We start from the raw sequence: 14,142 nt of genomic DNA, 5'->3' as shown, positions 1-14,142 counted from the left end.
CAGAAAAACAGCCACAAGCAAGTTGAAAGTCTATGTGTGAGTTAGAGACTGGAAGCAATAAACATAGCCTTGTAGTTGGAGTCTGCTACAGGCTGCCTGATCAGGTAGAGCCTGTTGACAAAGCCTTCTTTTTCTAGCTACAAGAGACATCACAGTTGCAGGCTCTCGTCCTGCTGGATGCATGGTGAGCTGGAGGCAGACAAGGTTTTGCACCTCGGTCATGGCAGCTGGGAGATGAAATGATAGAGCACAGCCCTGCCAAAATAGACTTGAGTGTACTGTTGGATGGCAAGCTGGACTTGAGACAGCAGTGTGCCCTTGCAGCCTAGAGAGCCAACTGTATCCTGGGCTGCAATGAAAGAAGTCTGGTCAGCCCACCAAGGAAGGTGATTCTGCCCCTCTACTCTGTGCTGTTGAGACCTTACCTGGAGTACTGCATCCAGATGTGGAGTCCTCAGTGCAGAAGAGATGTAGACCTGTTAGTGCACATCCAGAAGAGGCCCACAAAAATGATCAAAGGTATGGAACACCTCCCCTGTGGGGACAGGCTGAGAGAGCTGCAGCTGTTCTACCTGGAGAAGGCTCTGGGGAGACCTGAGAGCAGCTTTTCAGTACCTGAAGGGGGGCTATAAGGGAGAAGGGGACCACCTCTTTAGCAGGGTCTGTGATGACAGGACAAGGGTAATGGTTTCAAAGTAAAAGAGGGGAGTTTTAAACTGGATATAAGGGAAAAGCTTTTTACAATACGGGTTGTGAGGCACTGTAACAGGTTGCCCAGAGGTGGTGGGTGCCTTGTTCTTGGAGACATTAAACATCAGGCTGGACAGGGTTCCAAGCAGCTTGGTCTAACTGTAGATTGTTCGTTACAGGGAAGTTGCCCTAGATGACCTCTAAAAGTCCCTTTGAACTCAATTGTTTCTATGATTTCCAACTGACTTTCTCCTTTGGAGGCCTGTGCATCTGTGTTTTACAGGCTGCAATTATAAAAAATGTGTGAAACATTAGATCCCGCCTATTGCTTCTTAGGCTACCATTAGAACCACTAAAACTGTCCAGGCCTACATTAGCTGTAGAGTTCAAAAACAATTGCTCTGATAGCTGTGCAGCCCCCTCTTTTATTTGGGAAGGAAGAAATCTTCCCTCACTTTGATCCTTAGCTGTCTTTGTGGCATTGAGAAGAATGATTGTTTTTTTATCACCTCAGCAGTTTCAAATAATACTGAATTTAGCCATCTTTCTCCATTTGTACTTAAATGGAAGATGGTGTGCAATTACACTTAGAGCATCATCTCCAATTTTTATTCCAGTAGAAAAATGGAAACATAAGCGCTTGTTTCAGGCTGTGGCAGTGCTGCTTTCTATCAAGGTTTCCAAGAGTAATTAATTGATTTCAGTCAGTTTGAAGAAGTAGGACTAGTTCCCTTGTACTGGGTTGACATCTCCCTATAAATCACATCACTTTGCTAGGTACACCTAGAAGGCTGAGCAAGTAACACGTTCTTGAAGGGTAGCAGGCTGGCTGTTTAATGGCTTGAAGTTTTATTGAACAAGAGGGCAAATTAAGATATGAAAGAGGGGGCTTAAAATGCTTGGCAGTGTGGTTAAGCTGTATGAAAGTACAGCTGCTGGTGGCAAGCATCTGGTCGCAGCTTCACATCACAGTTCTGGAGTGGCTGCCTCCAAGTCAGTGTGTGAGACTTCTGGGAAAGCCTAAGTAGCAGAACAGCTTATTGACATTTTACTGGGGTACTTCTCACAGTGCTCCACTGAGGAAGGACATGGTTTTCAGTTACACCCTCCTCAACTGAAACAGAACCGAAGTTACGGGGAAATATTTCCAAGAATCCCAATGATTTTAGCTACTGCAGTTAAATCTTCATGTAGTCTTCAAAACTCCAGGTTCACACAGGACTCAAACACACTGAGCTGCTGTGTGCAGCACAGAAAAGGCCCTGCTAAATAAACCAGCTTTATTAACTAAATTTAAAGTGATGCCACTCAGACATTTATTAGTTTGCAATGGAAGTATTTTCAGATTGTTTAAATATTCTTCTGGTGTGTACAGAATCCAGAGACAGTAACATACTCTACTGGGAGGTTTTTTTTTTTTTTTTTAAAAAAAGGAAACACCAAAGCCCTTCAATCATTATTGATAGTGGAAATACTACTTGCTCAGTTTTAGTAATCTTGTAATTAAGAGTTACAAGTATTAAAAATGGAGCTAAGTCAGATTTTCATATTTTATCCTTCTAACCCCTGAGCAGTGCAGTTATCAAATATATGTAATAATAAATTTACTGTTATTATACACTATTCAAGTGGGAGCCCAGTTATTAAGTAAATCATCTTTCAGTAGACTGAAACAAATGTTTATTACTTATCTGATAGATGACAATTTATATCCCAGACACTGGGTGACCATAGAATGCAATGCTATACTGAGCAGTTCAGAGCATCTTCATTCAGCTTGCATTTGCATAGGTCTGTGCAATATACTATTAAACTCTTGACTGCATTCTCTCACTTCATTTCTTTTTTCCTTCTCCCTGTTACACCACCTGGAGGGGATCTCTGTCTTTCTCAGACATAATGATGTTGACCTTGTTCTGTAGGTGAGCAGTTAGGGTGTCACGCAGCTCTGACAAGAAGCCTCGCTCAGTGTTACTGTGTTCACACAGAATAACACTTATACCGTTGGCAACTGCATCCAGAACATCGTGGTGAGACATCTCTCCTGCCGTGTGGAGAAAGAAACATTATGCAGATTTCTTGTGCAATGTGTGCAGAATCTCAGCTAGAAGCTGGGAAGAAGCCCATAAAAAGGGAAAGGCCAGTGTAAGAATATGGCACACTCTGATTCTGGTGTCCCTTAAAGGACTTCCCGCTCATACCCCCATTGTATTTTTGAGACAAAACCACAGAAGTTCTGCACTGTTTTTGAATAGTGGTATATTTTGCTACTTAGGGCATGAAATGGGATGCTGGGAGTGGTTTTGGAAGTGGGCTGTCTAGCTGTCATCCATCTGCTCAGGTGGGTTGCTATGATGGAGGACAGCAGCTGGGGAAGCTTTGGGAAGAACTGCCTGAGGGTCAGCTCTGTGTAGGGGGGGAGACTGTGCCCTGCTAAAGAACTTGACTGAATTAAGCACACAATGCAAGGCATTCTTCACCTTGTGGAGAAGGCTCTGGGGAGTATCTGCTGCCCTGTCAGACAGAGGATAATGGATTGTGTCCTTTTGGTCAGATACAGTGGCTGTTGTTATATATCTTCCTTGGATAGATTCTGTAGACATTATTTTCCACTTTCTATTTGAGAATTCTGTAGGGAACTGGGGGAATAACTTGTATCTTGACAAAAAAGAAGCACTGAAATTTGCAAGAGATTTTGCCATCAAACACTGATTTTGTGTTGAAAAAAATTGCACATATAGTAACATTACTTCAAATAACCATTGCTACGTCATACATCCATCTGATCCATGTTACCTCTAGTGTTATTTTTCTGTTCTAGTAATTGATTGTCACTTCTAACAAGTAATTATTCTTGCCAAATCTTTCAACAGTGAGACAACCCTCTCTTTTCTCCTAGTGCCTGTTTTTATAAAGAAAACAAAACAACGTAGTCTCTTACCTGTGAGATAGAGATCAGCTTCCGTTCCCTTCAGGACACTGCTCCCAGAACCAGCACAGAGAGCAGCTTTCTTCACTGGAGAATCTGCAGGATACAAGGTGCCATAATTAACTTATTTTCCTTTGTTTAGCCCTCATGTCAGTATAGTTATTGTGAAACAATATCAGTACCTTGATTTTAGTAAAGGTACATTTATTGGAGGAAGAGACACAAATGTCAGTTAGGAAGAGTCAAAGGCCCATAGCATCTGTAATAATAAGCAAAATCCTCTATGTACCAAAAATATGTGTAGAAACTCTTTTTACAGGGGGTGGAAGAGTTTGCAGAGAACTTCAACACCACGGCTGGCTGTTGGCTACTGCAGATTAGTTCTTTTATAGTGAGGTGCTGTTACTTAGGTATTTGAACTCTCTAATTGGCTGCTGCTCCTTCCAGGACTCTGAAATTCCACTGTGTTTTCCAAACAAACAATGCCACTGAGGCAGCATTTTCAGTTCACTTATATGTACCGTCTCCTAACTCTGCTTTCAGAAGGGGGATTTCAATGCAAGATGAGAGCTCCTCCATCCCATTTTAAAAGTGTTTGCTATGACTGCTGATTCTAAGCTATTGCATAGTGACAGGAAATTGAATTTTCCATATCTGTGTTACATTCATGACAAAGGGGTGGGGGAAGAAGGCACGTAATTTTCAAATTCAAATAAGATTTTACAGTATGCTGCCATATAAATACTGTTGATTTAGGCAGAGTCATATGCTACAATTCCACACCATAACAGGTAGCTTCAAAATAAACAGGTTTAAGTGCAATTGATAGTGTTAAGAGGTTTGTAACAAGGCTTCTGACCCATAAGATGCAAAGGTTTCTCAACAGATTTGTTCTCAAGTGTGTTCTAACAGCTGTTTCTTGGAAATCAAGATACATAACTTTTCTGAAAGGATACTTGTGCTAAGTTGTAGTAGTGGCCTACAGTTTGAGATAGATGGTTTACTTTCTCTGTCACTATTTTTCTCTCATCATAACATTGATGGTTGTTTGTTCAGAAGGATACCAGAAAACATCTTTACTATTCTAAGGTGCTGGTAAATTTAAGTCAGTTGCAAAAGGGGTCATATTATGAGGCGGTACATGCTTAAGTCTGGTATCTTGGGGGCAAATATCTTAAGTCATTATATGAATTATGAAAAGTGGTATCTCATTCGGCTCATGCTGTGCCTCCTTCACAGTGACAACTACCATAAAACATTTTCCAGTCAAAAATGATGTTCCAGATGATGTCTTTTTGCCTGACTTTATCACCAACATTCTAAAAAGCTGCCTCTTATCTTTGACAGCGCTTCATACTGTTGGCAAGTAAACCTGTCCAAGGCAGCAGGATTTCACACACCTACACACACACGCTGCTTGTGTTCCTGGAATGCTAGTTGAGATGGGCAGTGTTACTGGTGGGTTTGATTACCGAGTGTCTTGCCTGTTCCCATGGCAAGGCGAACGTGGGGTAATTTGAGGTGGCTTTTGATACGCTCAATTATGTCTGACAAGGAAGCTGGCTCACTCAGTGTGCAGAGACGTCCCATTCCAGTATGTGGAAGAAGAGGCTGAAGAGAAAAGAAATTCAAATTACTGTGAGAAAGCTGACTCCAGAAGTTCACATTACTTTCTGTAGTGTATAAAAACAAGTATACTGAGCGTTAAGGAAAAACAATTCTGAACTTTATGGAAAAAATATGGATGTTATTGAATGCAACATACTAACTACAGTAGTGTTTGGAACCCAGTTTTAGAACTAGTTCAGGCCACATAGTTATTTTTCATTGTTTGGGAAAATGGATGTGGCCTCAAATGGCATCAAATGCCTACAGGCCAGTAGTTCAGAGCACTGACAGGATGCAGAGGAAACCTGCGATGCCAGCAGTTGATGGAATTCAATTTTAGGGCAGTCAGCTCATAGAAGTGACACTCACTGGAAGCAATATATAGTTTTATTACCTTTTGTAGTAAGAGAATCTCAGTCTTGTGATAAAGAAGGCTGTTCTGGGACAATAACGCCACTACCTCCAGCAGTGCTTTCTGAGAGCAGTTCAGACTGACTCGTGTCTGCTCCTCCCTGTCAGCCCTAAGGAAAGATGTGTTTGGTGCTTGTTAAGAGCTTAGGTAAAATTTCAGCATAGTATTCAAAGAGCATAAAGGTGTTCAGAGGCCTGCTGCACAGAAAGGGGAAAAAAAAGACATAACAGTCTAGCTTAGTCTGGAGGAAGCACACATGGGAATTTAACCCACGTGTATTTAATTTGTATTTCTTGTTAATACTCTTCACCACGTTAATCCCTGTGATGCTACATGAAGTCAATAATTACCATTCAGTATAACATGCATTGATCAGAAGGGGATGATTGTCTTTTAATTTTATGGGTCTGTTGCTGAAAAAAAGTAGCAGTGCTGCACAGAGGAATGAAGTGGTTACAAGCAGTAAAACACAGCTCCAGCAACTTAATATTTCAAATGAGAGAAAAGAACATGATGTTAGAGTGAAGCAGATACCTGACAGGGAGAGTGGTGAGACAGAAGATCTCTGGGATGTCTTTGATTTTGGACAGCACTGTGTCTAGTTGCTCTGTAGAGTCTGCACAGAATTCTACCTGGTGAGTGCCCTCAGTCGGGTGGCTTGGAGCGGTTGATGGGTGCAGTGGGACAGAAGTACAGGCACCTGAGGAAACAGAGCAAGGACTGGCTTTAGAGAGCTAGGTGATGTGAAAGCTTAACTGATGCTGATTTAGCATGTATCCAAAAGAGGACAAATTTTGCACTTGAACCCATTTTCCCGGACTGGAACTCAGGACTCTTGTCCTGTGAAGCACAAATAAGTTGACTGACACATATCATTTGTTACTCTTCACAGTGTTCCTGTTTTATCCTAACAGTTGTATCAGGCTGGAAAAAGCACAGCTGTTCTCATTCATAAGCCATGGCAGAAGTCTAAAAGAATTTCAGATACTTTAAGTCATGTAGGAACAATGAGATTATCTATAAATCTATCAATTACAGGCAGTAATTTAAACTCAGCAGCCTAGACTCTTTAACCAAGACAGTAAACACACTGCGCCTGTTCTGCGTCCAGTAGCACACATGCACCTGGAAATGTCCTCTGGTGTTCACAGCTGGTTTGTATCACACCGAGGTGTTACTTGTAAAAGCTGGCTAAAGGAAAGCAGGGAGGCAAGGCTCCCCATGGGATAATGTGATGGATGTGACCAATACTGCTGAGTAACCGGACCCAATGTTGTGTTTTGAGCAGTCTCACCGAGTCCCTTGGACAGCCAGGTGTTGACTCCATGGGGTACAGCATCGTACGCTGTGTGCGGGGAGTAGATCCCGATCCTGTGCTCCAGAGCCCGGACCACCAGCCGCTCCTTCCAGGTCCTCCATGTGACCCGCTTGAGCGGAGCGAAGATGGGAGGGTGATAGGACAGAATGAGGTCCGCGTTCTTCTGCACCGCCTCCTCCATCACCTGCTCGGTCAGGTCGTTGGTGAGGAGCAGGGTGCGCACGGCGTGGGGAGGGCTGGGCTCCACCAGCAGCCCCACGTTGTCCCAGCTCTCAGCCAGGGACGGGGAGGCGAAGTCATTCAGGGCGGCGACGAGCTCCCTGAGGTCCATGAGGGAACGGGAGGGAGGGCGGCCCGCAGCACGGATACAATGGAGCGGGCGGCAGAGCAGGCAGAGCAGCATGCGGAACCGACGGGGAGAGAACGAGGAGGAGGAGGGCAGAAGGGCTGGGGACGGACGAGAGACGGACGCAGTTCCGGTGATGCAGGTTGTGTTCCACTGTCTGCTGGGAGAAGGGGGAGCCGAGTGCTGTGTTTCCTTTGCAGGCAGTTGCTGTACACGCTCCTATCGCAGCCTCTTGATGAGCAGATATGGTGAGAACTGCAGCACTTCGTATGTACTCGTGTGTTTAATGAAACGTGTGGGTGTGTTGGAAAGCAATTGGCTGCTCTGCTTCTCTGCTCTGCTGACAATAGCAGGACACGGGGAAATGGTTTTAAGTTAAACGAGGGAAGATTTAGGTTGGATGTTAGGGGGAAGTTCTTCCTAGGGAGTGGTTAGGCCCGGAACAGGCTGCCAGGGAGGTTGTGGATGCCCCGTCCTTGGAGGTGTTCAAGACCAGGTTGGACGGGCCCTGGGCAACCTGATCTAGTAAGGTGTATGTTTGGTGGCCCTGCAGCAGGGGGGTTGGAACTCACAGGTGATCCTTGAGGTCCCTTCCAACCCGGGTCATTCTGTGATTCTCAGATGGTGTGTTGTGCTCTGATGCTGTGAGGAATTTGCAATGAGAAGTGCAGGTTTCCATTTCGGACTCCTAAAGGATAGAGTGATGTGTGGGAGCTGGTGAGTCATGGCCCGAACCACCGATTGGTCACTTCACTTTACAGGTGAAAAAGAAGATACAGTTGTATCAGTCTGAAATGGGTTCAGACTCTCAGTTCTAAGACAGTCAGTTTTAAGCTTTCATGTGTGAAAGCTTTAAAAATGGTAATTTTTTTTGCCTATAGCCAGATACTGACACAACAGTTATATATGTAACGGGAACTCACTCCTGTTCTTGTTCCTGATAGAGCAGGAAATCAATCTGGTCTATAGCTCTTCGCATTTCATTGCTGGTTTAATTATGTTTTGTGACTGTTTTTCAGGCTGTCACGCTACACACTGATGTAGGAGACATTAAAATTGAGCTGTTTTGTGAGCGAACACCGAAAACATGTGAAGTAAGTCAAATAACAGGAATGGGATTGTGTAGTGTTGAAGCAAAGCAGTAATAGTGGAGACCACAGAACGGGAGATGTGACCGTTCCAGCTAACATTTTCAAATAGTAGAATATTCCATTTTAAGGTGGCATGGAACTTGTTGGACAGTGTATTCTTGTGTGCTGTGTCATAGAGCCTAAAGCTTTGCTGCCTGTTTCTCACCACATAGTATTTACTTGAGAGTTGTTTCTCTCCAATTTCTGATGCATTTCAAAGTGTCCTTTGCTCTTACAATGAAACATTGGACATAACCTGGGATTCCCACATTTGTCTTAGTTTGCTCACATTCCAACAGATGGGACTTCTTAGAATTAAGAATCACCCAAAGTTTGTCTGAGATCCCAGGTTTTCTGCTTTGAAATTAAGCTTACACTGAAATCAGTACTTTTTAACTAAACAAAAACCCGAGGCCTAAAGGTATTTATTATTAAATTGTGGTGCATTTACAAAATAAGAATGTGAATGCAAGTGATATTTATGGACATGACTCAGTCCTCTTGTTATTCCAAATGAGATGGCTTGCCTCATTGTATGTGTTGATGTTATGTACAAATGGCTTCATTGTTGCCTGTTTGATTTTCATATAACCTGTAGATACTTTGTTATTGTATTTGGTACTGCTTATAGCAGTGGTGAAAACCTGAAGATGGTTGGATGAGGCCTGAGTGCTGTTTATGCTTTTTAATAGCCAATGGTGGTCTGGGACAGGGGAAAAAATACTATGACGTGGTCACAGTGCTGAGCAGAGACAAAAGTGTTCATTCTGGTCTTGCCATTTTAGTAAGAGGTAAATGTTACTTCTGGCTATTTTACTGACGTGGTTTGTTTCATATCCTTAGAATTTCCTGGCTCTCTGTGCTAGTAACTACTACAACGGCTGTGTGTTTCACCGGAATATAAAGGGCTTCATGGTTCAGACGGGGGATCCATTAGGTAAATTCTTTTGTCAGAGTCTTTCTGTAGAAAATTATACATAAATATCAAAGTGAAACATAAAATATCATGAAATGTGCAGAAATTGTAAGCATCAGTACTAATTAGAAGAACCACATGTAAACTAAGTGTATTTTAAAATATCTTCTACTGCTAATAGAGGTTTTAATGATGTAAGTTTACAGAGAAGCAGCCATTATCTGGTTCTAAATAATCTGTTGCAGTAGTATAACATTATGTAAATTTCAATGTTCTGTCTCTTTCCATTAAATCTGATGGTTCTGCTGACTTACCAACAGTTGAACAGTAACAGTTGCTGCTGTGGTTTCTCTGTTTTCTGCCTGGTGAGCTACATTACCTCTAAAGCAATTGGGAAAATGTCCTAGGCAGCACCGGCTGTTTGGGAGAATGTCTAATTCAAATGTGTGTCTGTTTGCACTCATACTGAGTTTAATTTGAGGGTATATGGGGTTTTTTGTTTTGCTTCTGGAAAGGCGATTACACCGAATTATGGCTCCACTTGGTGTTAAGACACGAGAACCTGGTTCCTGCCTCTAACAGTAGGGTGCATCTGGGGCCTTTGTTGTAAAATTTTATACTGTTTTATTATTGCTGCATCTTCCGATCTGAAAATGCAGTAACGTATTGTATTTCTTTGTCAGGCACTGGGAAAGGAGGAACCAGCATCTGGGGCAAGAAGTTTGAAGATGAATTCAGTGAATACCTAAAGGTATTTCTGTGCTCTCGATGTGCTGTTCTGTTTTCACATGAGTTTTCTTTATGGATTGAAATTTAATCCAGCGTTGTGCTGGATTAAATTCCCGTTCAGTAATTGCAAAGTGAAGTGTAATCAAGGAAGAATTAGAAAGCTTATTATTAAAACAGAAACAGGCATTTTATTACTTGCCAAGTTACTTTTGAGGCTTCTCATCAAGGAAAATAGAAGTAGAAACAATTTGTAACATAGTATTTTTAATACACCAGAGGCAGAAAAGTGTTTTTTAATTGCAGAAGTAGATCTGAGGAGCTACTGGGTTGTGATACCATAGTTATGTTACCATGTTGTTGGTTGAAACCAACTAGATAGGTTTTTAATAGCGATGCTGAGGAATTGGGTGATCCATGCTTGGAGATGCTCAAGGCCAAGTTGGATGGGCCATGGGCAGCCTGGTCTGATGGGTGGCAGCCAGCCTGCAGCACAGTGTTGGAAATGAGTGAGCTTCATTCTAACCCAGGCCATTCTGTGATTTGGTGGTCAAGTCATTGAACACATTGTTTGTGTTGCAGTTCTGCTTTCACAGGTGACTGGTTATTCATTTTGAGGCTTTTTTCTGTCTTTCAGCATAGTGTTCGTGGGGTGGTTTCAATGGCAAACAATGGTCCAAATACCAATGGATCGCAGTTCTTCATCACTTATGGCAAGCAACCACACCTGGATATGAAGTACACTGTTTTTGGGAAGTAAGTGACCCTACTGTATGCCTCCTTGTCATAGTGTTTAATGGACATGTAGATATAAAAGTGTATGCAATGCAAATGTAGATGCTTCAGATTCTAAGTTCTTTAAAATGTTGGATGTGTATGTGAAAGTGTGCTTTCTACTGTCACCGGGATTAGTCACTGCAAAATGCTGCTCCGTTTTTCTTATGAGTAGGGAAACCCAGTGGAAATTGGCATGTTAACAATTACCTTAAGAATAGAGCTGAGTTGAGTTGGTGGTGGTCTGTTTTTTTTAAGCTCATTGTTACCGCTTGCTGGCCCAAATGGGTGCAGCCTGATTTACACCAACTCCGAAACACTTGGATGCACTGGTTAGGGTTTGCTGAGAAGCAAAGGTCTGCTGTGGAACTGGAGATGTGAATGGTCATGCTTCTGTGAAGGTGGAACTGGTGGTTTATGAGATGGGATGAGATTGTTTGAGTTGCATCATTAGTCTTAAATATTCTCATGTTAATAGAAGCTGCTGTTTATATACCATCCTTAGGGCTCACGTTTAATTCGTCTTTTCAAATACTGCTTTTTTTATCTCAAAATCATGGTAATATCTTTTCTTTTGCTTGTTGCTGACTGTGAATCATACTGAGAAAAAAGTGGTTTTTTTTTCTGGGGACTTAAATATTCAAAGGAAGCTGGTGAAAATTGAAAACGCTGTTCCCTTCCACTTTCACTGTTCACAGGCATCTGTGCATAGGCGTTTCATTGTTGAGTTTATTTAGAGGTGTGATCGAAAGTCGGGGTTTTTTGACATCTTTCTTAGGAATGAGTGGACGCAGAGTCCTTGTGCTACGCTGCTTAGCTAACTGCAAATGTTCTGAGGTGCCTCTGTGGTGGAAGTTAAGTCATTGGTGGAGGAGATTCTGAGCTGTTCTGCTTTTCTGCCAGAGTGATCGATGGCTTGGAGACCTTGGATGAGCTGGAGAAGCTGCCTGTGAATGAGAAAACCTACCGACCTCTGAATGACGTTCGCATCAAAGATATCACTATTCATGCCAACCCTTTTGCTCTGTAGCCACCAACAGTTGTGATGCATTCTTTAGTGGCTGGTCAGACCGACTGCTGGCTGATGGTGTTTGATGCACTGTCAGACAGGGTTACAGAGCTGTGCTGTACCTCAGCACAGGGCTTTGGAAGCTGTGGTGTTTATGAATTGTTGCAGAGGAGCCTTGTGTTCCACAAGCCTGTGTTTCCAGGGTGTACATTAACTTCTGTTGACTTGATTTTGACTTCTAAGCATTGCTTTTTATACTTGTAAAGTAAGTCTTTTAAATATATATATATTTTTTTTGCAAATCTCTCTTTTCTGTCATCTTTCATAGTGGTATGATGTAGAAGCAGTGGCCTTTGCAGACTGCCAGCTTTCTGAAACCTTCCTGTGTCAATACTAATGTGCCTTACTTCATCATTTTTTCAGAAACTGTATTGCTTTATCTAATTCCCCAGGTGCAAGCAGTGTACCGGGCAGAGAAAACTCCTTGCTACCAGTAAGCTGAACACAATGTTTTGGTTTCTTAACTTAGCAGGAGAGCACAGTGGATTCCCTCATAGGTACACACCTCAGAGGCTTAAAATGCTTGACAGTGTGGTTAAGCTGTATTGAAGTACAGCTTCTGGTGGCAAGCATCTGGTCACAGCCTCACATCATAGTTCTGGAGTGGCTGCCTCCAAGTCAGTGTCAGTGTGTGAGACCGCTGGGAAAGCCTAAGAAGCAGAACAGCTTCTTGGCATTTTACTGGGGTACTTCTCACAGTGCTCCACTGAGGAAGGACATGGTCTTTAGTTAGATCCTCTTCAGCTGAAACAGAACCGAAGTTATGGAGAATCACCTGAGGGTTCATGTGCTTGTTTAATGAAAGATTTGATCCCCTGGACTTACTTCATACAGACGAGATGTGATCTCGTTTGCTCTCTGGATGCCACCAAAACAGGAACATTGAAAAGGTTATTGTGTAACAAGGGAGCAGAAATAGATGCTTTTGTGTCAGAGCTATAGTGATATTCCGTTACACTTAGTCTGGGTGCTTGATCTCCACAGGTGTTAAACCTGAGCCTGGCAAACAAACCAAGGGTAATTCCATATCGATCTCTTAAAATTAATTAACTTTCTTGTGTTTTTAGTGGGAAAATCTCTTGTCAGGGGTGACCAAATAATTTCTGTTTCAGAATGGCCACAGGAGAGGCAGACTTGGAAGCATCATCTCAGTGCGTTTGGTGTGTTTGTAGTGTGCGTCCTGCATTCTCTGCAGTGGACATTTGGATAGCTGGGCTTTCTTCCTGGTGGTTATAAGTGGCACCTCCCAAGCGAGCCTCGGATGTAATACACCTGCAAAGCAAGCATCCCTGTGATAAGCTTGGAAGGATTGTGTCTGGCTGGGGAAAGTCAGCCATCAGTGTGTATGGGAAGATGCAGGGTGTGTTGGATTCAGCGCCTGTGTCCTACCTAATGCTCTGTGTGTGACTCTGGCTTCTGCCCAGAAGCAGGACATCAGCACCGTGTGCTTTCAGGCTGGCTGCCAGATGCCCTGGGAAGAAACTGCTGCATAATAAACGGACAGGGATGCAGCCCAAAGACATTTCCTGCAGATCTATGTGTGTGAATGTCCCCCACCGAAACCACTGTGCCTCTCAGCTGCTGTTTGGGAATGTCAGAGGGGGGAGCATCCTTCCCCTCACTCCTGTTGTGGTGTGTCGTGTTTCCTTGTGTCCAGGCAGCTGCCAGATGTAGTGTCTCTGCAGGTGCAGTGAGGCATATGGCAGTGATCCGATAGGTGCTCTTTAAACCACATGAGAATCTCTGAGCAAACCCAATCCAAAACCAGCCACTTGATCAGGCTGCCTGGGACCCCATCCATTCCAGCCTTGAACGCCTCTGGAGACAGGGCCATCCTGTGCCAGTGCCTCACCACCCTGAGTAAAAAAATCCTGCCTGCTAATATCTAACCTAAATCTCCCCTCTTGTAGTTTAAAGCTATTCCACTTTGTCCTGTCAGTATCAGGCTGTAGCTGAAATGCTAATTCAGGGCTGGAACCGGTGATGGAGCACCTGGCAGGAAGGTGGGGCTGAGCCAGGGGAGCTCAGGTGCATGCAATGTAGCTGAGTGCATGGGAGGGGTGAAGCCGGGATCTACCCCTCCCCAGCCCTCATTTAAGGGTTGGCAGCGGAGGAGAGCGCATCTTGAAGGAAGTCCTGGCCTGCCAGAGTCGTTGTGAGGGTAAGCGGCTTTGTTTGCCTTTCTGCCTTTATGCATGTGTAGCAGCTCTTGTGTTTGGGCTTG

At 43.4% G+C, this 14,142-nt stretch overlaps 2 protein-coding genes across 3 annotated transcripts; one reads left to right on the top strand and one right to left on the bottom strand.

The window, feature by feature from the left end:
* Nucleotides 1-1,982: 1,982 nt before the first annotated feature.
* NIF3L1 (NGG1 interacting factor 3 like 1) lies at nucleotides 1,983-7,421 on the bottom strand. Its single transcript, XM_015868151.2, has 6 exons — nucleotides 6,934-7,421; nucleotides 6,174-6,339; nucleotides 5,622-5,748; nucleotides 5,092-5,230; nucleotides 3,632-3,715; nucleotides 1,983-2,734 (listed from the first exon to the last, which is right to left on the bottom strand). The coding sequence occupies exons 1-6, from the start codon at nucleotides 7,358-7,360 to the stop codon at nucleotides 2,550-2,552; spliced, it is 1,128 nt and encodes a 375-aa protein (XP_015723637.1). The 5' UTR covers nucleotides 7,361-7,421; the 3' UTR covers nucleotides 1,983-2,549.
* An 8-nt stretch (nucleotides 7,422-7,429) lies between these two features.
* Nucleotides 7,430-12,160, top strand: PPIL3 (peptidylprolyl isomerase like 3). 2 transcript variants are annotated; one of them, XM_015868155.2, is made up of 6 exons: nucleotides 7,430-7,551; nucleotides 8,323-8,397; nucleotides 9,277-9,370; nucleotides 10,033-10,100; nucleotides 10,713-10,831; nucleotides 11,628-11,746. In XM_015868155.2, the coding sequence occupies exons 1-6, from the start codon at nucleotides 7,549-7,551 to the stop codon at nucleotides 11,668-11,670; spliced, it is 402 nt and encodes a 133-aa protein (XP_015723641.1). In that variant the 5' UTR covers nucleotides 7,430-7,548; the 3' UTR covers nucleotides 11,671-11,746. The 2 variants fall into 2 exon arrangements, with proteins under 2 accessions (XP_015723641.1, XP_015723640.1); XM_015868154.2 differs by lacking the exon at nucleotides 11,628-11,746 and adding an exon at nucleotides 11,753-12,160 and having other exon boundaries at nucleotides 7,435-7,551.
* The last annotated feature ends 1,982 nt before the right edge of the window (nucleotides 12,161-14,142 follow it).

The sequence above is a fragment of the Coturnix japonica genome, chromosome 7, assembly GCF_001577835.2.
Source record: "Coturnix japonica isolate 7356 chromosome 7, Coturnix japonica 2.1, whole genome shotgun sequence".
NCBI lineage: Eukaryota > Metazoa > Chordata > Aves > Galliformes > Phasianidae > Coturnix > Coturnix japonica.
Note: the sequence above shows the minus strand (reverse complement) of the source record. Positions and strands in the feature narration are given on the sequence as shown.